At 61.5% G+C, this 20,669-nt stretch overlaps 3 protein-coding genes across 3 annotated transcripts in view; all 3 read right to left on the bottom strand.

Annotated features, from left to right (window-relative positions):
* The window catches only part of WIZ (WIZ zinc finger), a gene marked incomplete at its 3' end in the record, with an annotated part of 49,940 nt that extends 49,368 nt beyond the window's left edge, over nucleotides 1-572 (bottom strand). Inside the window, exon 1 of the mRNA XM_079547950.1 lies at nucleotides 494-572. Within this exon, the coding sequence (XP_079404076.1) occupies nucleotides 494-501 (8 nt within the window). The 5' untranslated portion in view covers nucleotides 502-572. The remainder of the gene's footprint in view (nucleotides 1-493) is intronic.
* Nucleotides 573-1,652: 1,080 nt separating this feature from the next.
* RASAL3 (RAS protein activator like 3) lies at nucleotides 1,653-14,924 on the bottom strand (the record flags this gene model as incomplete). The annotated part of the gene is given in 19 exon segments (XM_079547965.1): nucleotides 1,653-1,796; nucleotides 1,875-1,950; nucleotides 2,324-2,526; nucleotides 2,604-2,726; nucleotides 4,681-4,990; nucleotides 5,734-5,837; nucleotides 6,000-6,201; nucleotides 6,641-6,877; nucleotides 7,483-7,492; nucleotides 7,495-7,626; nucleotides 7,794-7,938; nucleotides 10,244-10,786; nucleotides 11,730-11,828; nucleotides 12,098-12,230; nucleotides 12,300-12,388; nucleotides 12,465-12,547; nucleotides 13,184-13,262; nucleotides 13,338-13,462; nucleotides 14,510-14,924. Coding segments are annotated over 19 exon segments (3,252 nt in total).
* Nucleotides 14,925-17,710: 2,786 nt separating this feature from the next.
* PGLYRP2 (peptidoglycan recognition protein 2) lies at nucleotides 17,711-19,886 on the bottom strand (the record flags this gene model as incomplete). Its single annotated transcript, XM_079547964.1, has 4 exons — nucleotides 17,711-17,746; nucleotides 18,488-18,782; nucleotides 19,466-19,676; nucleotides 19,784-19,886. 4 exons carry the CDS (start codon nucleotides 19,884-19,886, stop codon nucleotides 17,711-17,713), a joined length of 645 nt encoding a protein of 214 aa, XP_079404090.1.
* Nucleotides 19,887-20,669: the final 783 nt, after the last annotated feature.

The raw sequence follows: 20,669 nt of genomic DNA, 5'->3' as shown, positions 1-20,669 counted from the left end.
CCCCCCCCCCGTTACTCACCCCTCTCCCCCCCCCCTCAGCGCCGCAGCCGCCACCCCCGGGGCCGCCCGCCTCTCTCGCCGCTCCGCCGCCGCCGCCGTTCTCCCCTCGGAGGGGACATGGTCCCTTTAAATCCCCCCCCGGGGCCTCGGCCGGGCCCGGGCCCCCCCTCTCCGCCTCTTCCTCCTCCTCCTCCTCCTCCGCCGCCGCCGCCGCCGCCTGCGCCGCTCGGGCCGCTCCCCCGCCCCCCCCCCGCCGGCGGGGCCCGACGACGTCACGCCGCGCGCCGCCCGCCCGACGCCGACATCTTGGGGGCGGCGAACGGGGCCCCAGCGCCGCCTCCGCTCCCGCCGCCGCCATCTTGGGGCCGCCTTAAGGCCGCCCCGCCCCCCCCCCCCCCCCCGCCGGCGGGATCCCCGCGCGCCGCCGCCGCCGCCGCCCCCTCCGCCCTCCCTGGGCTGAGCGGCGCGCGGAGATGACGTCACAGCGCCGTACCGAGCCATTTTTTTTCCGGGCCGCGCGGCTCGCGGTAATGACGTCACTTTTAGACGGAGCTGGGAGCGGCGCGAGGTGATGGCGTCACGGAGCTGTTGGTGCCGCCATATTGGGAGTGACGACCTTCTACGGGGGGGGAGGAAGGGCTGTACGTCGCGGAGTGATTGCGTCATCGGACCGCGACGGGGGTGCAGCGCCGCCATCTTGGGGGGCGCAGGGGAATGGGCTGCGCGAGGGATGCATGCGGTCCCATCACCCCCACAAAGGGTCCCCCGTGGCCCTCTCGCCCCCCGTGGCCTTTCGCTATGGTTCCCCATGGACGTGCCCCGAGGGATTCCCGTGGCCCCGTCATGGAAGGGTTTCCATGGTTCCCTCGTCTCCAAAGGAGATGTCACCTCTCAAAACAGTCCTGTCCCAAAGGATCCTCGAGTGCCCCTTTGTACCCCTCAAAGGGTCCCCGTCATCCTGTCAGCCCCAAAGTGTGCTCACGGTCCCCAAAGGTCCCCAAGGTCCCATTGCCAACCAGAGGCTCTGCGTGGCTCTGCCCCAAAAGGTCCTCGTGGTCCTGTGCACCCACCCAAACATCTCCATGGTCCCATCACCCACCCGAGTCCCCACGGTTCTGTCGCTTTTAGAGGGTCCCTATGGTCCTGTCACCCCCAAAACACCCCCATGGACTCGGCATCCCCAAAGGTTCATCCCCAGATGGTCTGTCTTCCACCAGAAGATCCCCATAGTCCCATCACCCACCAGAGGGTCCTTGTGGTCCTCTCACTCACTGGAGTCCCCAGGGTTCTGTCACCCCCAAAAGGTTCCCATGGACTCGGCATTCCTAAGTGGTCCCCATGGCCGTGTCCCACAGGGTTCCCCATGGTCTCATCACCCCTAGATGAGTTGCCATGGTTCCAACACCCTCAAAAGGTCCCCATGCTCTCATCACTCACCATAGGGTCCCCCCTGGCTTTGCCCCACAATGTCCCCGTGGTTGGGGACAGGGTGACACTAGAAACAGAATGGCAATGGGGACAGAGCCCAGAGTGGTGACAGAACCCAACCAGCACCAAGTCACAGTGACACCAACAACATTTATTGCTGAGGGACAGAAACCCATTGAGATCAGGACCTGGGGGACACAGCCGTGCCGCGGTGACATCCAAAGTCACACACTGGTGGCCTGTCCCTCATCCCCACCCTCGTCCCGGCTCTGTGGCCGCCGTCCCATCCTGCCAGGGTGGTGCAGCAGCCGGGCGATGGCATCCCGCAGCTCGCCGTGCTCCCTCTCCAGTGCCACCAGCCTGCTCTCCTGCCAGGGGATTCGTCAGTGCCATCACCACCACGTGGCCCTGTCCTTGTCCCTATCTCCAGGGTCCCAGTGTCTTACCAGTGCTCTGCCCCGGTCCTCACTTGCCTTCAGCCTCTCCAGGTCCTTCTTGCGGGTCCCTTCAGCTGCCGTCAGCCTAAAGCAGCGCAGGTGAGCCCCAAAGATTTGAGGCCCCGAAGATTTGATTGAGGGTATGGGGATATTGAGGCTTTGGGGACACCACAGCTTTGGGGACACTGAGGTTTTGAGGACACCCAGGATTTGGGAACACATGGGCTTTGGGGACGTAAAAGCTGGTGGGACATCAAGGCTTTGGGGACACCAAAGATTTGGGAACACACGCGGGCAAAAGTCAGGCTTTGGGGATACCAGGGTTTTGGGGATATGCAGGCTTTGGGGACATTGAGACTCTGGGGACACCTGGGTTGTGGGGACAACGAGCCTTCAGGGACGCCTGGGTTTCGGGAAAATTGGGGTTTTGGGGACACCCGTGCCTTGGTGACACCCACCTGGCACCCAGGTTGGCCGTCCGTGCGTTGCTCTCCTCCAGCTGCAGCCGCAGGCGCTCGAGCAGCTCTCGGTGCTGGCCCTGCTCCTGCTGCAGCCCACGCTGCTCGCCCTCCAGCTCCCTCACCTTCTCCTCCACCACCCGCAGCCTCTCCTGGCTTTCAGCCACCTCCTTCCGCAGCGCCTCGATCTGCCTCCCGTGCTGCTGGGGACACGAGGACGGGTGTCAGCACGGTGTCCCTATGGGTGCCATCCATCCCGGCGCCGTGCTCCCTAGGTTACCTTCTCCAGCGGGCGGATGGCGTAGAGCTCACCCTGTGCCACTGACACCTCCTCAGCGTAGCGCTGCCACGGCACCGTGGGTTTACGTGGCAGTGACACCGATGGGCGAAGCTTTGAGCGGCCCTACAACATCGGGGCACACATCAGTGTCAGCACCCTTGGGTGTGCAGCGGGGCAGGGGCTGCACACTGAGGCTGTGGTGACCTCAAAATGTCCCCATGGGCCTCTCATCCCCGTGGGTCTGTCATTCCCAAAGGGTCTCCATGCATTGAGGGGTCCCCAGGGTCCCATCATCCTCCGTGGGTCCCAGTGGAAATGCCGTCCCTCCTGGACCTCATCCCCAATGGGTTCACGTGGCTCTACCATCCCCAAAGGGTCTCCATGGATCTGACTTCCCCAATGGATCCGTCTTCTCCAGTGGATCCGTGGACATGTCACCCCGGTGGATCTCCATGGCCCTGTTGTCCCCATTGGTTCCCCATGGTCCTGTCCTCCCCATTGAGTCTCCGTGGATTTGTCATCCCCAAAATATCCCCATGCTCAGGGTTCCCCAGGACTGCATCATGGAGAGATCTCCCTGGTCCTTCCATCCTGAAAGTGTCCCCGTGTTCCTGTCACCCCCAAAGGTACCCTTGGTCCTGTCTCAAAAGGTCCCCATGGCCCTGCCCCCAAGCAGATCCATGGACCCACCACCCACAGAAGAGTCCCCACAGCCATGCCACCCACCAAAGTGTCCCCATGGCCCTGTCTCCCCAATAGGATCCCACGGACAGACCCTCAGGGGTCTTCATGATCCCTTCATCCCCAAAGGGTCCACAAGAACGTGTCACTCCCAAAGCATCTCCACACCTCTCTCACCCTCAAAAGGTCCCCATGGTCCCCTCACCCACCAAAGAACCCTCTGTAGTCCTGCCCCAAACTACCCCCATTGCCTGGCTCCTAAAAGATCCCCGCGGTCCCATCACCCCCAAAGGGCCGCTCCCTAAAAGTTTCCCATGGTACCACCATCACCTGAGGGTCCTCATGGCCCTGTCCTCCACCAAAGTGTCCCCATGGCCCTAACCCCAAAAGCTCTCCACGATCCTTTCATCGTCAAAGTGTCCCCATGATCCCGTCCTCCACCAAAAGTCCTCCGTGGCCCTGCCCTGAAATGTCACCATAGTTCCTCCACCGTCAAAGTGTCCCCTTGGCCCTGTCCCAAGAGGTTCCTATGGTCCCACCACCCCTAAAAAGCCCCCATGTTCCTGTCACCTCCAAAGGGTCCCCCACAGCCCCACCACCCCTAAAAAGCCCCCATGTTCCTGTCACCTCCAAAGGGTCCCCCACAGCCCCACCACCCCTAAAAAGCCCCCATGTTCCTGTCATCTCCAAAGGGTCCCCCACTGCCCCACCACCCCTAAAAAGCCCCCATGTTCCTGTCATCTCCAAAGAGTCCCCCACTGCCCCAGCACCCCTAAAAAGTCTCCATGTTCCTGTCCCCTCCAAAGGGTCCCCCACAGCCCCACCACCCCTAAAAAGTCCCCATGTTCCTGTCACCTCCAAAGGGTCCCCCACAGTCCCACCACCCCTAAAAAGCCCCCATGTTCCTGTCATCTCCAAAGAGTCCCCCACTGCCCCAGCACCCCTAAAAAGTCTCCATGTTCCTGTCCCCTCCAAAGGGTCCCCCACAGCCCCACCACCCCTAAAAAGTCCCCATGTTCCTGTCACCTCCAAAGGGTCCCCCACAGTCCCACCACCCCCAAAAAGTCCCCATGTTCCTGTCACCTCCAAAGGGTCCCCCACAGTCCCACCACCCATGGCCTACCCAAAAACATCCCCATGGTCCCAATTACCCTTAAAAGGTCACCGTGCTCCTGTCCTCCACCAAAAGGTTCCCATGGCCCCATCCCCCACCAAAGGATCCCCACGGCCTTACCCCAAAACTTCTCCACGATCCTATTCTGACCAAAGCGTCCCCATGATCCCATCCTCCACCGGAAGCTCCCTGCCATCCCATCACTCCCAAAAGATCCCTGCACTCATGTAACCCCATGGGCTGACGGCCCTCCATGGAGCCCAACACCCCGGAGGGACTCACGGTGCCGTCGCGGTGCGCACAGGACCTCGCTCCATCCCCTCCCGTTGTTTCCACCACGTGCTCAACGCTGCTCTGCTTGCGCAGACGCCGGGCGGCTTTGTTCTGTGCCGGGACGCTTTGGGTTCGCTGCACATTCCTGCGCTCCCGACTGGATCGTGGTGACGGTACCAGTACCGGCGTCGGTTCCGCATCCGTCCCGTCCTCCCGGCTGCGGACGCGGCGGATGCTGATGAGTGATTGGCTCTTGATGAGAGGGCTGTGCTTGCTCAGGTCCCGCGGCGGCACGAAGCCCGGCTTCAAGCTCTCCGAGCTGCAGGGTATCGGGGAGGTGAAGGACCCCAAAACCCTTTTGGGATCAGAGCTGAACCCGTCTGGGATCAGAACCATCCCCATCCTGGACCACAACCATTCATGGGAGCCATCCAAGAGAAGAAAAATGTCCTAAAACCATCTGGGACCAGAACTGTCCATTGAACCCAGCCTAGACCAGAGTCATCCCTAAGCCACTTGTGGTCACAACCATCCCCTAGTGAGATCCTGCCCCGAAGGTCCCCAAGATGTCACCCACCAAAGAGTTCCCATGGCTCTGCTCTTAAAGATCCCTGTGTTCCTCCCCTGTGTCCCACGGCCCTACCTCTAAAGGTCTCCGTGGTTCCATTGCCCACCAAAGGGTCCCCATATTCTTCTCACCCACCAAAGAATCCCCCATCACCATTCCTCAAAAGGTTCTTTTTATCCTCTCACTCCCAAAGGCTGGGAGCACGGTCCCACCACCCCTAAAAAGTCCCCATATTCCTGTCACCTCCAGAGGGTCCCCCACAGCCCCTCCACCCATGGCCTACCCAAAAACATTCACGTGGTCCCATTACCCTTAAAAGCTCACCGTGCTCCTGTCCTCCACCAAAATGTCCCCATGGTCCCATCACCCACCTAAATCCTAGAGTCCCCCTGGAGCCAACCAGGACCAGAGCCACCCCAGACTGCTCCTGGTGTCACCCCTCTGGCCTCACATGTCCCCATTGGTCCCGTGTGTCCCTTGTTCCCCTTTGTTACCTTCGCTCTGTGATGGAGCTGAGCTGGACGGAGACAGGGACCGGTGTTCCCTCCCTGATGGCATTGAGGATGGTGGGTAGAGGTTCCAGCTCTTCCTGTGTGGCCTGATGGGACAAAATGGGACATCGTGGGGCCATGGGGTGGCAGTGGGGCAGTGACACCCATGGGACACTGACACCCACGGGGCTGTGAGCACCCAGCTCTGCACACAGGGTGAAGAAGGAGGCCCATGTCTCTAGCCACCCTTGGGGACATGGAGGTGGCACCTGGTTCAGGCTGGAGAAGATATCGCAGAGCAGGAGGTGGAGGGTGGCAAGCTCCAGGGCCAAGTCCACATAGCCATCATAGGTGGCCACGTGGCCGCTGCTCTCAGGGCTGGCCACGCTCCTCAGGAAGGCTGTCATGGTGCTCCAGTGGTGCTCCAGGAACTCGTTCATGAAGCCCATGTAGGCCTCCTTCTCACCAAACCTGAGGACCATGGTGGCCAGTCACCCACGGGCTACCACCAGAACCACGTGCTTCTTGGCTCACGTGGCCCCTTGGGGACATCCCTGCTTCCCCACGGCATCCCTTGGTGCCCCAAAGTTTGTAAGGTCCATCCCCGCTGCCCCGTGGCATGTAGGGCGAGATTCTAGCACCCCTATGGAGTTCCAAGGACATTCCTGTCATCCTACGGTGTATTAGGGACATCCCTGCTGCCTCATGGCATGTTAAGGATGTTCCTGCTGCCCCATGGGCTGTAGGGTCCATCCCTTTTGCCCTTTAGCACATAAGGGAGGTTCTAGTAGCCCCATAGACTATCAGGGACATTCACGTTGCCCCAAGGTGTTTGAAGGCGTCCCTACTGCCCCATGGGACACCTCTGCTGCCCCATATTTTCCCCATGGGGTGATGTGCCGTGACGTACGTGGTGAAGTTGGCCAGGTTCTGGATGACCTTGGCCACCAGGGTGAGGGTACGAGCGGTGGCCTCGCTCGGGTACTCCTGGACGAGGCCAAAGAGACTCGGGGACATGATGGCGGGGCAGAGGAACCGCAGGAAGAGCGAGGCTGAGACCAAGCGCTGCCCTATGGCCGCCTTGCCCCGAGCCGCGCACTCCTCCTGCCACGCTGCAAAGATCTCGCCCAGCTCTGCCGGGAAGGTGCTGTGGGGACAGATGGGGTGGGTGGGTGACTCTGGTGTCCCCTGCGTGCCACCATGGTGTGCTGTGGGACGTGGTGCCCGCCCTTGTTGTGCTTGTCCCCATGCTGATCCCCCATGTCTGTCCCCCAAACCCGCCCCCCTTGTATTTCCTGCTGCCCATCACCGTGGTGCCCGTCTCCATTCCCGACCCCACGTTTGTTCCCAGACTTGTCCACTGTCCCTCCTGCTGCTGGTCACTGTGGTCACTGTGGCCATCCCAGGGATGGTGCCTAATTCCATCCCTGTCGCCTGCGTCCGTCCCCAGAGTTGCCCCCACGTCACTCTTAGTGCCCATCGCCATGGTCGTGGCGCCTGTCTCCATTCCTGTCCCAAAACACGTCCCCATGTCCTTCCTGCTGCCATAACCACGTCCGTCCCAGGGACGGTGCCTATCTCCATCCCTGCCCCGCATCTGTCCCCAGACTTGTCCCTACATCCTTTCTGATGCCCACCCCCAAATCCCCCATACCTGCCCCATTGCCTGTGCTGGCTCCCAGCCCCTTTCCTGCCCCCAGGCCCACCTCCGTGCAGATGCCCACCCCGTGCCCCCACGGGGCTGTTCCTCACTCGCAGGATGCGCGATGCGCTGCAGGGTCTCCTCGCAGACCTGTCGCAGGTTGTTCTGGTTGTCTGAGAGGTCGGGGCCACCACATTTGCTGGGATCGACTTCACAGCTGTCATCCGAGGAGCAGAGCTGGGCCACAGCCTCACCTGGGCACCAGGAGAAAGGCAATGAGGGGACCGAGCCGTCGCTGCCATGGGACAACACCGCAGAGATCCTGGGGCTGTCCCATAGCCTGGAATGCCTCATGAAGCAATTCCTGCCCATGCCCAGCCCCCCGTAACATCCCATAATACCCCATAACACCTGCTCGTACCCAGCGTGTCCTGGAGGTATTTGCCCCCCACCAGCTTCATGTATTCATCAATGGCTTTGGTGGCCAACGTGTTCTCTCGGAAGATGAGCGACTCCCGATCGTCAAAGCGATCCAACTCGGCCACCCCGAGGTCAATGAGGAACTCCTGTGGGACGGATGTTGGGGAGCACCCATGGGCCCGGTGTGGCTTGGGCAGCCTGGCCTGGGCAGTGCTGAGATCTCTAGAAGCGCCTTGAATTGTATTTCCAACCCCATCCCACCCCACCCCACCCCACCCCATCCCATCCCATCCCATCCCATCCCATCCCATCCCATCAATCCCATCTATCCCATCCCATCCCATTCCATCCCATCCCATTCCATCCCATCCATCCCACCCCACCCCATCCCACCCCACCCTACCCCCTCCTCTCCCCTCCCCTCCCCTCCCCTCCCCTCCCCTCCCCTCCCCTCCCCTCCCCTCCCCTCCCCTCCCATCCCTTCCCACCCCACCCCATCCCACCCTACCCCATCTCATCCCATCCCATCCCATCCCATCCCATCCCATCCCATTCCATCCCATCCCCTCCACCCCATCCCATCCCATCCCATCCTATCCCACTCCGTCCCATCCCATCCCACCCCACCCCATCCCATCCCATCCCATCCCATCCCATCCTATCCCACTCCATCCCATCCCATCCCACCCCACCCCATCTCACCCCATCCCACCCCATCCCCCTCCATCCCCTCCCATCCCCTCCCCTCCCCTCCCCTCCCCTCCTCTCCCCTCCCCTCCCCTCCCTTCCCACCCCACCCCATCCCACCCTACCCCATCTCATCCCATCCCATCCCATCCCATCCCATCCCATCCCATTCCATCCCATCCCCTCCACCCCATCCCATCCCATCCCATCCCATCCCATCCCATCCCATCCCATCCCATCCCATCCCATCCCATCCCATCCCATCCCATCCCATCCCATCCTATCCCACTCCATCCCATCCCATCCCACCCCACCCCATCTCACCCCATCCCACCCCATCCCCCTCCATCCCCTCCCATCCCCTCCCATCCCCTCCCATCCCCTCCCACCCCACCCCATCCCCTCCCACCCCACCCCACTCACAATGCCATGCCAACACATCCCATCGCAACCAAATTCAACGCAGCCCAACTGTCCATCCCACCCCACCCCCCTCACAATCCCATCCCACCCCAGCCATCATGCCCACCACAATTTGGGTGCACCCATTCCATCTCCATCCCACCCCAACCACCGTGTCCACCCCACTGTGGCCATCACCCGTCCTACCTCAACCACCACATCCATGCCACCACGGCCATCGCCCATCCCTCCCCCATCCCACTCCAATCATCATGTACATCACGATTTGGGCACGTCCATCCCTCTTCCATCCCACCCCAACCACTGTGGCCTTCGTGCTTCCCACCCCAACCACCACATCCACCCCACCACAGCCATCACCCATCCAATCCCCGTCCCACCACAACCACCACATCCCCCCCCATCTTGGTCGTCACCCATCCCACCTCAACCATCACATCCGTCCCACCGTGACCATCACCCATCCCCCCCCAACCACCACATCCCCCCAACTTGGTCATCACCTCTCCCTCCCCAGCCATCATGTCATCACAACTCGGCACATCCATCCCTCCTTCCATCCCACCCCAACCACCATGTCCATCCCATCACAGCCTTCACCCATCCCACTCCCATCCCAAACCAACCACAACATGCGCCCCATCACAACCATCACCCATCCCACCCTCACCCCACCCCAACCACCATGTCCCTGCGATCCCAACCACCACATCTACCCCACCGTAGCCATCACCCATCCAATTCCAAACCACCACATCCCCCCACCTCGGTCATCACCCATCGCAACCCCAACCATCTTGTCCACCACAACTTGGGCACATCCATCCCTCCCTCCATCCCAACATCCACCCCATCACAACCATCACCCACCCCAACCACCATGTCCCTCCGATCCCAACCATCACATCTAGCCCACCATAGCCATCACCCATCCAATCCCCATCCCAACCCAAATCACCACAACCCCCCACCTCAGTCATCACCCATCACACCCCAACCATCACGGTCCACCACAACTTGGGCACATCCATCCCTCCCTCCATCCCAACATCCACCCCACCACAACCATCACCCATCCCACCCTCACCCACCCCAACCACCGTGTCCCTCTGATCCCAATCACCACATCTACCCCCACCGTAGCCATCACCCATCCAATCCCCATCCCAACCCAAACCACCACATCCCCCCACCTCGGTCATCACCCATCGCACCCCAACCATCACATCCACCATAACTTGGGCACATCCATCCCTCCCTCCATCCCAACATCCACCCCATCACAACCATCACCCACCCCAACCACCGTGTCCATCCCACCACGGCCACCAGCCGCTCTACCTTGGCTTTCCCAGTGCTCTGCAGGACGCGCACCAAGGCGCCGGCGAGCTCCTCCTTGTGTCTCACAGCGATGGTGGGCTCCAGGCAGGCGCACAGCTCCCGATAGTGGAAGGTGATGAACTCAGCCAGCTCCTTGTAGCGTACGATGGGCAGCACCCTCACCTCCCGGTACCTCCCACGCACCCGCACTGCCGGCGCCCGTTCGTCGCCTCCATGACTGCTCAATGGGTACCAGCGCTCCAAGGGCTGCCGGGCAGCCGCCAGCTCGGCCAAAGGGACGGTGACAGATGCCACCGGCTGGCTAGGGTGGCCCTGATCGTCACGGTAAAGCGAGAGGGTGAGGGCTTGGGAGGGCGGGAGGGCGGCCAGCTGGAAGAGCTCGCCCCAAAAGAGCTCGCCGTCGGGACCGGCCGCTTTGGCGGTGGTGCGGGCGAAGAGCGTGCCGTCCAGCTGGAGGTGACACCGCAGGCGGCGGCGGGGCGGCAGGTCCCGTGCCTCGTACACCCACAGGCTCAGCCCCAGCTCCAGGCGCTCGCAGTTGTCCTGGGGATGGGAGGGGACAGTGGGGACGTGGGGGGATAGGAGGGGACGTGGGGCAGGTGGGGAGGTGAGACTGGATGGGAAAGGAGGGCTGGATTAGACGCAGGGAGCAGGAAGGGACACTGAGGGCAGGAGGGGACTTGGGGGACAGGAGGGGACACGGATGCATGTGGGATAGGAGGGTACCCGTATCCACAGGACAGGAGGTGGCAGTGGAGACAGGAGGGAAGATGGGGAGCAGGAGGAGATGTGGAACAGATGGGGGTGTGGGACTGGAAAGGGAAGTAGGACTGGAGAAGACATGGGGGACAGGAGGGGACGCTGGGGGAAGAAGGAGAAATGGGGGCATAGGGGACAGGAGAGGACATGAGGGACAGGAGTTGGCACTGGGGACAGGAGGGGACTTGGGGGACAGTAGGGTACACGGGAGGCATGGAGGGGAATTGGGGACATAAGGGGATGTGGAGCACGCAAGGGGGAAATGAGGACTTGGGGGACACGAGGGAGCATGGGGGAAAGGATTTCGATGACTGCTGCGGTCCTTTTCAAGCCAGCCCGCTCAATGATCCTGTGGTTTTATGATATGGGGGACAGGACGTGGGGACGTGAGGGGAGTGGACAGGATAGGAGAGGACATGGTGGACATGAGGGAACATGGGAGATAGGAGGAGGCCTTGGGGACAGGAGGGGACATGGGGCACAGGAAGGGATACTGGGGACAGTAGGGGTCACAGGGGACACAAAGAGGCCTTGGGGACAAGAGGGAATATGCGATCTGGAGGGAACACAGGGGACTGGAGGGGATACAAGGGATGGGAGGAGACACAAGGATATGGATGGCCAAATACTTCAGGACACAAGAGGACGGCCAAATCCACAGAGGGACAGTAGGACACAAGGGGACACAATGGGGACAGGGCCTGTGGGAGGTCCCTGAGGGTCCCACCTTGTTGGGCTGCACCGTGCGGCGCAGGTTCTCAATCCAGCGGTCGCGTTCAGCCAAGGAGCTGCACCCGAAGGAGTGGCTGTGCCCACCTGTGATGATCTGCAGACAGGGAGGGGGGCAGGGGGCACCTGGGGGCGTGTGCTGAGGTGCCCTGGGTGCCTCTATAGGGTCCAGGGTACCTTTGGCACCCTGACAGGGTGCCCTGTGTGCCCTGGGTGCCTCTGCAGAGTGCCCTGGGTGCTCTGGATGCACATCCAGGATTTCTGGGGTGCTCTGGGTGACTCTGCAGGGTACCCTGGGGTACTTTGGGTGCCTCTATAGGGTGTGTGTATGGGCTGCTCGCCTTGCCCTTCCCCCAGCACCATTACCTGGAAGCAGAATTTCTCGCCCACGATGCTGCCGTGCACAGGACGCACGATGACATTCTCCCCGCTGAGATCCAGCTCGGCTGCGCTGGGTGCTGGCAGCAGGGACTCGTGGGAGCCGCTGCGGCTCGGGGCTCTGTGGCAGACACAGCTGTCACCAAAAACCCTCCACGCTGCCCCCACGCTGTCCCCACTACCTTCATACCTTTCTCCATCTGTGCTGACTGCCGCTGAGCTCTCATTTTTGGGCACGATGCGACCTTTCCGCTCCCGCAGTCGCTTCCACAACAGTCCCTGTAGGGTGGGGATGGAGGGACAATGGGTGATCCCGAGGTACAGTGTGACACCTGTGGGTGACACCGGGACCCACCTTCACGTTGCTGAACTGCGAGGTGGTGGAGCCATCGCTGTCAGTGCCTTTCCCCGCTGCCCTCGCACTCCTCTCCTCGGTGTCTGTTGGGGTGGCCCAGGTTAGACCCCGAAACCACGATAGGGTGCGACACCCACCTCCCCAAAAAGCAGAAGGAAGCACGGCCACGCATTGGGTGCAGCCCACTGGTGGGTGCACTGGCGTGCAGGGGGGTCAAGCTGGGCTTGGAGTCTCACCGTGCGCCACACACAACAGCCAGCGACGGGGGCCCATGGTGGCAAGGAAGCCCTTATCGGGAGGATCAGCGCACAGGGAGGAAGCGGTGACGGCGCACGGAGGGCCTCGCGCAGGGGGCTTCCTCCGCACCGGGGTGTGGGGCACAACGCGCAGTGCAAGATCCACAGCGCGAGACGCACGAGTGGGGCGCGACGATGCGCGGTGCACAGCGCAAGGCACGGGGAGAGGCGCGGGGCGAGGTGCGTGGCGTTGGGGCACAGAATGCAAGGTGCGTGGCACAGGACGCGGCGCACGGCGCGGTGGTGCACGGTGTGCAGGGCATGGAGCAGAGCACGGAGGCATTTGCGCGTGGCGTGGTGCACAGTGCAGGGCGCGGTGCGGTGCGTGGTGGGAAGCAAAGCGCACGGCGTGGTGTGGCGTGCCCCAGGAGCTGCATTGGAGCTTGCACCAGTGCATGCAAACGCCCCGCGTCGTCGGCTCACCGGTGTCCCTCCTGCCACCCACTGGGTGAGGGCTGCTGCTCTCAGAGCTCCCGGTCCGGTTCCTGTTCCTGCTTGAAGTCTGAGGATGCAGAGAGGGGGTCAGGGACCAAATGCCCAGCACCCCGTGCACCCCATAACGTAAGGGGGTCCTCACCTCCTCGTCCCGACCCACGTGGATCAGCTGTCTGTCTACCAGTGAGAAGTTGGAGACGTCCCACACTGTGACATCGGGTGCCGGAGGCATTGGGATGGAGGGGGCGCCGTGGGTGCTCTCTGGGGCTGGGGGGGGGGTGGAGCAGAGGAGTCAGGGGCACCCAAGGGCCCTCGTTGTGTCCCCGTGTCCCATGGTTGGCATTTAGTGCAGCTGTGACCGTGCTGCAGTAGGTTTGACAGTGTCGTATGGTTGGGGTGGCGGAGCCGGGGGACACGGGGACACTGCCGTGCCACCATCACGGGGGCTGTGATGCCAAAAGCCACATGGCTGTCGTGTCACCGCTGGTGTGGCGATGCTGGAGGACAAGTGGCCATGGAGGTGCTACCATGAGGATGGCAGGGGATGTGGCCGCGGCCGCACCGCCATTGCTGCGGTGATGCTGAGGAGCGCATCCCGTTACCCTGTGCTTTCCAGACCATCACCCATCCCCACTGCCTGCCAACACATCAAACCCAGCTCTTCTTCCTCCAGTCCATCACCCATCTCCGCTGCCCACCTCCCACTGTCCCTCCAGCCCCTTATCCACCATCTTTCCCCGTCGCTCATCACAATCCTTCATCCAGCATCACCACCCATCACACCCAACCAGCACCCACAAGGCTCTGCACCCCAAACCATCACCCATCTCCACCTCAGCCCGCGACCACCACTCCCATTTCCATCCCACTCCCATCCTCATCTCCATTCCACCCCCATCCCATTCCCATTCCACCTCCATTCCTCTCCCATCTCATCCCCATCTCCGTCCCCAACCACATCCCCATCCTCACCCCTGACTCCATCCCCATCCTCACCCCCAACTCCATCCCCATTCCCATCCCCACCTCACCCCCATCTCCATCTCCATCTCACTTCCATCTCGTACCCCTTCCATCCTCTCCTCAATCCCAGCTCCTCCCCACACAAATCCCATTCTATCTCCATCTCCATCCCACCCCCATCCAGCCCGATCTCATCCCCATCCCCACCCCCAACAACATCCCCATCCCACCCCCCTCCTCATCTCCATCCCGCTCCCACCTCACCCTCATTCCATCCCCATCCCATCCCTGTCTCATTCCAATCCCACTCCCATCGCATCCCCATCCCCACCGCCCCAAACACCCCCATACCTGGGATGCCCTCGTGGGACCCCTTCTCAGCCCTGGCCCCGTTCTCCACGTATCCCTTCTTCTTGGACACGGAGCGTAGGTACTTCTGCAGGGTGCCTTTGCCACCCTCGGGGCTGCGTGGCTCCTTGACCACCTTGGAGGGCGCCGAGAACGCCCTTTGGAAGAGGGACCGACGGGTACTGGCTTTGGGTGCCCCCAGGTTGGAGCTGCCCTTCCCAACGCCGTCGTCGAGGCTCTCAGACTCGGGTTGGCTGTAGGAACGCTTCCAGCCCTGCAGCCGGCTCCAGTGCCGACCACCCGGGGTCGCACTGCACCGCTCGGGGTCCCGCTCGCCCACGGCTGCTGCCGTTCGCCATCGGTACGTCTTCAGCAGCGTTGGTGGCTCAGCATTTTGGGGGGGCTTCTCCACTTCCATCTGTGGGATGGAGTGAGCCGCCCCAGCACCCCAACTTAGGTGTCCTCATCCAAGCACCCCTACTGGGGCACCCGTACCCAGGCACCTCAATTTGGGCACTCCTATCCCAACACTCCAATTTGGGTGCCCCCCATCGCAGCACCCCAGTTTGAATGCCCTCATCCAAGTCGTCCCTATTGGGGGACCCCTACCCAGGCACCCCAATTTGGGCATCCAAGTTCTAGCACCACAATTTGGGTACCCTATCCAGACACCCCCACCCCAACACCTCTGTTTGGGTGCCCTATCCAGACATCCCTATCCAGGCACCCCAATTTGGGTGCCCTATCCACACACCCCTATCCCAGCACCTCAATTTGGGTACCCTATCCACACACCCCCATCCCAGCACCTCAATTTGGGTACCCTATCCACACACCCCCACCCCAACACCTCAGTTTGGGTGCCCTATCCAGACACCCCTATCCAGGCACCCCAATTTGGGTGCCCTCACCCAAGCACCCCTATCAAGGCACTCCTATCCAGGCATCCCAATTTGGGCATCCACCTTCCAGCACCCCTATTTTGGTCCCCCTGTCTAAGCATTCCCACTGGGGCACCCCAATTCCAGCACTCCTATTTGGGTGCCCCCATCCAGGCATCCCCATAACAGGTGCCCTAATCTGGGGACTCTCTATCTCAACACCTCCATTTTGGGGCAGTCTGATATTGCTACCCCATTTGCACACCTCTTTTTTGGGTACCCGTATCCAGGCACCCCCACCCAGGCACCCAGGCACCCCTATTGGGGTCAATCGTGTGTGATCATCCCTGTGTGGGTTCCAGCAGCCCAATTTGGGTGCCCCTATCCAAGCATCCTTTCCGGGGGTGCCCACATTTCAGTACCCTCACCCAGGACACTCTATTCAGGCACCCTTGTATGGGTTTCCCTTATCTGGGGGGCTCTATCTGAACAACCCCATCCAGATACCCTTATTGGGGCACCCAATATCACTGCCCCGTTTGCACACCCCTACTGGGTTACCCCTGTGTGGGCATCCCTGTAGGGGTACCCCCATCTCAGCTCCCCTATTTGGGTGCCCTTATCTGCACACCCACCCCCCAGACACCTCAATTTGTGTGCCCCTATCCAAAAATCCCAAACTGGGTCACCCCTTTGTGGGCACCCCCATAGGAGTGTCGTGTCCCCCCCCCCCCCCCCCAGCACCCCCCATTTGGGTGCCTCCATCCAAGCACCCACATCACAACACCCCCCATCCAGGTGCCTTTATTGGGGCACCCCTATATTGACACCCCAATTGCACGCTCCTAATTGGGTGCCCAAATCCAGGACACCTCATCCAGGAACGCCCAATCAGATTCCTTTGTTTGATTGCCCCTCTGCTGGCACACACCATCAGCACCCCCTTGAAGACCCCTCCACACACACCCAGACACCCTTATTGGGACACCCCTACATCTCTGCCCCATTGCACGCCCCTATTTCGGTGCCCCTGCCTGTCCACACCCCCCTCCCAGAAAGAGGGGACCCATAAAGGGGGTGCCAGGGTGGAGGGGGGGGGTGGGTGGGGAGTGGAGAACAACCCCCAGGTGGGACTGCCAGGGTGGGCTGCCCAAACCGAGAGGGGTGCCAGGATGAAGATATCCGAGGATGGGCGCTGGGCGGCCGCGGGGTGGCCACAGGGTGGCACCCCCCAACCCCATATCCATGGGACACGCCGACCCCCATCCCTTTGCACCATCCCAATCCTGGGATGCGTATCAGATTGAGACACAGAGCCAGCGGGGCGCGGTGACAGCGCTGTAGGGTGACACCTGTGGGTGGCCCCACTGCCACCCCATCCCCGGGCGCAGGCGGCGCCGACGATGCTTCCGCGGCTGCGGCTGCCGCGCTTCCACCCCCCCCCCCCCCCCCCCCCCCCGCGTCTCTGCCGCGTTTCCTCCCGCCATCTGCACCCTGTGCATGGCCCCACACCGGGCTGGGGGGAGCCCCGAGGGTGGGAGACCCCCCCCCCCGAGGGTGGGAGACCCGAGGGTGAACGCAGCACTAAGGGGTTGCTCGTGGGGCTTGGACGATCCTCATCGTGGTGACACCACGGGCTGCAGGCTCCCATCAATTTAGGGGTCAGCACCCAAAGGGTGACCCAGAGAGGGCGCCCCCACCTTCAGGGATGCACCCCCACCCTGGGGGTGATGCCAGTGCTTTTGGGGCCTATGGGGTGCTGCTAACTTTCGGGGTCTTTGGGGTGCAAACTGTCCCACCTAGCGGCACCCCAGCACCCCATCAGCACGGTGCTGCTCACCCCAGCACCCCACATCCCCACGGCTGCTCCCAAGGATGGAGCGTCCCCTTGGGGTGCCACTTCTCCCATCCCCCCCCCACCCTCCGTGTGCCCCCAACCCCGCCATACCTTGCCGCTCGCTGCCTCCTCTGACACCCGGTTCCTGCCTGGCTTCCCCATGTGACCCAGCAGGAGTTTCAGTCACACCCTCACCTCCGCCTCTGCCCCAATGATGTTATCTGTGCGCCCAGCCCCAATGGATAACGCTCGGCCACAGCCCCGGAGGGGCACCGAGCAGCTGAGGCCCCCCCCACCCCCCCCCAGAGCACCGGGTATTGGGGTCACAGCGCTGACCGGAGTAAAGGCTGTCATTAGGTTTCAGAGTGAACAGGAATCGGAGATGGAGGTGTTGGAGCGCTGTGTGCACACACGGCTTATGGGGTCCTGCAGGGGCTGGGTGAGAGGGGGCGAGCCCTGAAAGGTCTGGGGTGGGCATGGGTGTCCTCAGGGTGGGCTACGTCTGGGTTCTCCCCTTGTGCTCTAAGGGAGGCACAAGGATTGTGGGTACACATGTAGAGCCCCATTCTGCCTCCCCGGCCCGTGCCTCAGTTTCCCTCCTGCTCTCCAGAGGTCACCCCAAGCAGCTATCCTGGCGCTGACTTTATTATGGGATGTTTGAGGCCATGGGCCATGGTCTGTTGGGAGCAAGCCAGGACTGGCCCACACCATTCTGGAGACCGGTGTCCTGGTCTGGCATCCTTGGGTTGGGGTCCACGTGGATTGGGATCCTTCCGGTCTGGAATTTGTTGGGTTGGAGTCCATATGGAGCAGAGTCCATCTGTTCTGACATCCACTGAGTTGGGCTCCACGCGGACTGGGGAACTTCTGATCTGGAATTCATTGGGTTGGGGTCTGTACGGACCAGGGTCCGTCTGGTCTGATATCCATTGGGTTGTTGTCCACGCAGCCTGGGGTCCGCGTGGTCTGACTTCATTGGGTTGGCATCCCCATGGGCCAGGCTCCACGCAGATTGGAATCATTGGGATCAAGTTCTTACGGTGTCCGTCTGTCCCCCATCAGACCATCATCCATGTAGACCGGGATCCAACCTTCGCAGCACCCACGCGGACCAGCACCCATGGGGCCAATCCTCACTGAAGAGAACACAAGGAACCATGGTCATCCCCAGCATCCCCCACACTTCCCCCAACCCTCCATCTCCGGCGCATCAGAGTGAGCCAGAACCCCGACCCCAGCAACGTCACAGGACCCAGTGCCCACCTTGAAGCCGTGCCAGGTTTGGATCTCCTGGAACAGGGCATCCCCGGGGCAGCTGGTGTTCACCATTTGCCTGTGGCCATGCAGAGTGTAGTTCTGGTGGAGCCACCCAGCCCTCACGGCACACGGTATGAGGCCATCGCGCACCAAAGCGATGGCCTGGGGATCCGGCAAGCTGGCTGAGAAGTTGCCCACGTAGCCCACTCCGTAACCCTTGGTGTTGTGACCTCTGGTATGGGCACCCACCCAGTGCCAACCTCGCCCTTGGTACAGGTATCCATCCGAACCCACCACGAAGCTGTGGGCACCCAATGCTGGTCAGCCCAACGTTGGTCAACCCCATATTGGTCAACCCAACGTTGGTCAACCCAATATTGGTCAACCCAGTGTTGGTCAACCCAATGTTGGTCAGCCCAACGTTGGTCAACCCAGTGTTGGTCAACCCAATGCTGGTCGACCCAATATTGGTGAACCCAACGTTGGTCAACCCAAAGCTGGTCAACTCAATGCGGGTCAACCCAGTGTTGGTCAACCCAATGTTGGTCAGCCCAACGTTGGTCAACCCCATATTGGTCAACCCAGTGTTGGTCAACCCAATGCTGGTCAACCCAATATTGGTGAACCCAATGTTGGTCAGCTCAACGTTGGTCAACCCAGTGTTGGTCAACCCAATGCTGGTGAACCCAATATTGGTCAACCCAATGCTGGTCAACCCAATGTTGGCCAACCCAGTGCTGGTCAACACAATGTTGGTCAACACAATGTTGGTCAACCCAACGTTGGTCAACCCAGTGGTGGTCAAACCAATGTTGGTCAACCCGATGTTGGTCAGCCCAACGTTGGTCAACCCAATATTGGTCAACTCAATGCTGGTCAACCCAATATCGGTCAATTCTGTGTTGATCAACCCTACCTTGGTCAACCCTATATCCCCCTCCAGTCACAGGGACCGTGGTGGGCTCACTGTGACACCAGTCTCACCTGTAGCCGATGTCATCCCAGCCACGGGTGTCCTGGTGGAAGAGCTGCATGGAGCGCATGTCGCGGGCGCAGGCGGCGAAGGAGCGGCATGGGGCGCTGGGCACGAAGGTGTGGTGGATGTAGATGGAACCCAAAGGTGGGGACAAGGGGCTGGGGGTGCCCCGGTAGGGACGGGCACCCCACATGCAGCGGGGGATGATGGCTGGACACTCTGCGAGGGAAAGCAGGGGGTGGTTGTGGGGGTGTATTTGGTCTTGGGAATGTGAAGTTTGGGGAGTTCCTTGGTTTGGGGATACTGCTGAGTCCACCTGGGGTCACCTTGTCCAGGGGACAGGGAGAATCTGCCCTTGGCTGCCATGGCTTTGTCCAGCATCCAGGGACACCCCTCTGGAGGACACTGGTGTGTCCATCGAGGGGACATAGTGGTGTCCATCTAAAAACCTGACATGTGGGGACACACCGGTGACCAGCGAGGGGATGTGGTGCTGCCTATCCATGGGCCACCAACTAGAGACAAAGCAGTATCCATGCAGGGGACGTGATGGTGTCTATCCTTGGGCCACCAACTGGGGATGCACTGATATCCACCTAGGGAACGTGGCAACGTCCATCCAGGGACCACCAGCTAGAGGCAAACCGGCGTCCATCCAGGGGATAAAGAGGTGTCTACCCAAAATCTACCATCTGGGGATTCAGTGGTGTCCATCCAGGGAACACACTGGTATTTGGCCATGCCATTCCGTGTGTCACCATGAGCAAAGTGACACCCCCCCTGGGATGCCCCCGGCTTCACTCAGCACCCTTCCTATTCCCACCAGCCATTCCAGCACCCACCAGCCATTCTTAGCACCCATCTCAGCAAACATCACCCATCCCAACATCCACCCCAGCACCCACCACCATTCCCACCACCCATCATCCACCACCCGCACCAGCACCCATCCCTGCCCCCATCCCACCATCCATCCTAACATTCACCTGATCTCCTTTCCCACCACCCATCCCAGCACCCAGCACCCATCCCAGCCCCCACCTCAACACCATCCCAAGACCGTTCCCTCCTCTTATCCCATCACCCATCCCAACACCGTTCCCAGCACCCATCCCTGCCCCCATCTCAACACCCATCCCAAGACCGTTCCCTCCTCTTATCCCATCACCCATCCCCAACACCGTTCCCAGCACCCATCCCTGCCCCCATCCC

This window comes from Tetrao urogallus, assembly GCF_951394365.1.
Source record: "Tetrao urogallus genome assembly, chromosome: 36".
NCBI classification, from domain to species: domain Eukaryota; kingdom Metazoa; phylum Chordata; class Aves; order Galliformes; family Phasianidae; genus Tetrao; species Tetrao urogallus.
The sequence above is the reverse complement of the archived record's forward strand: the minus strand, read 5'-3'. Positions and strand labels throughout refer to the sequence as shown.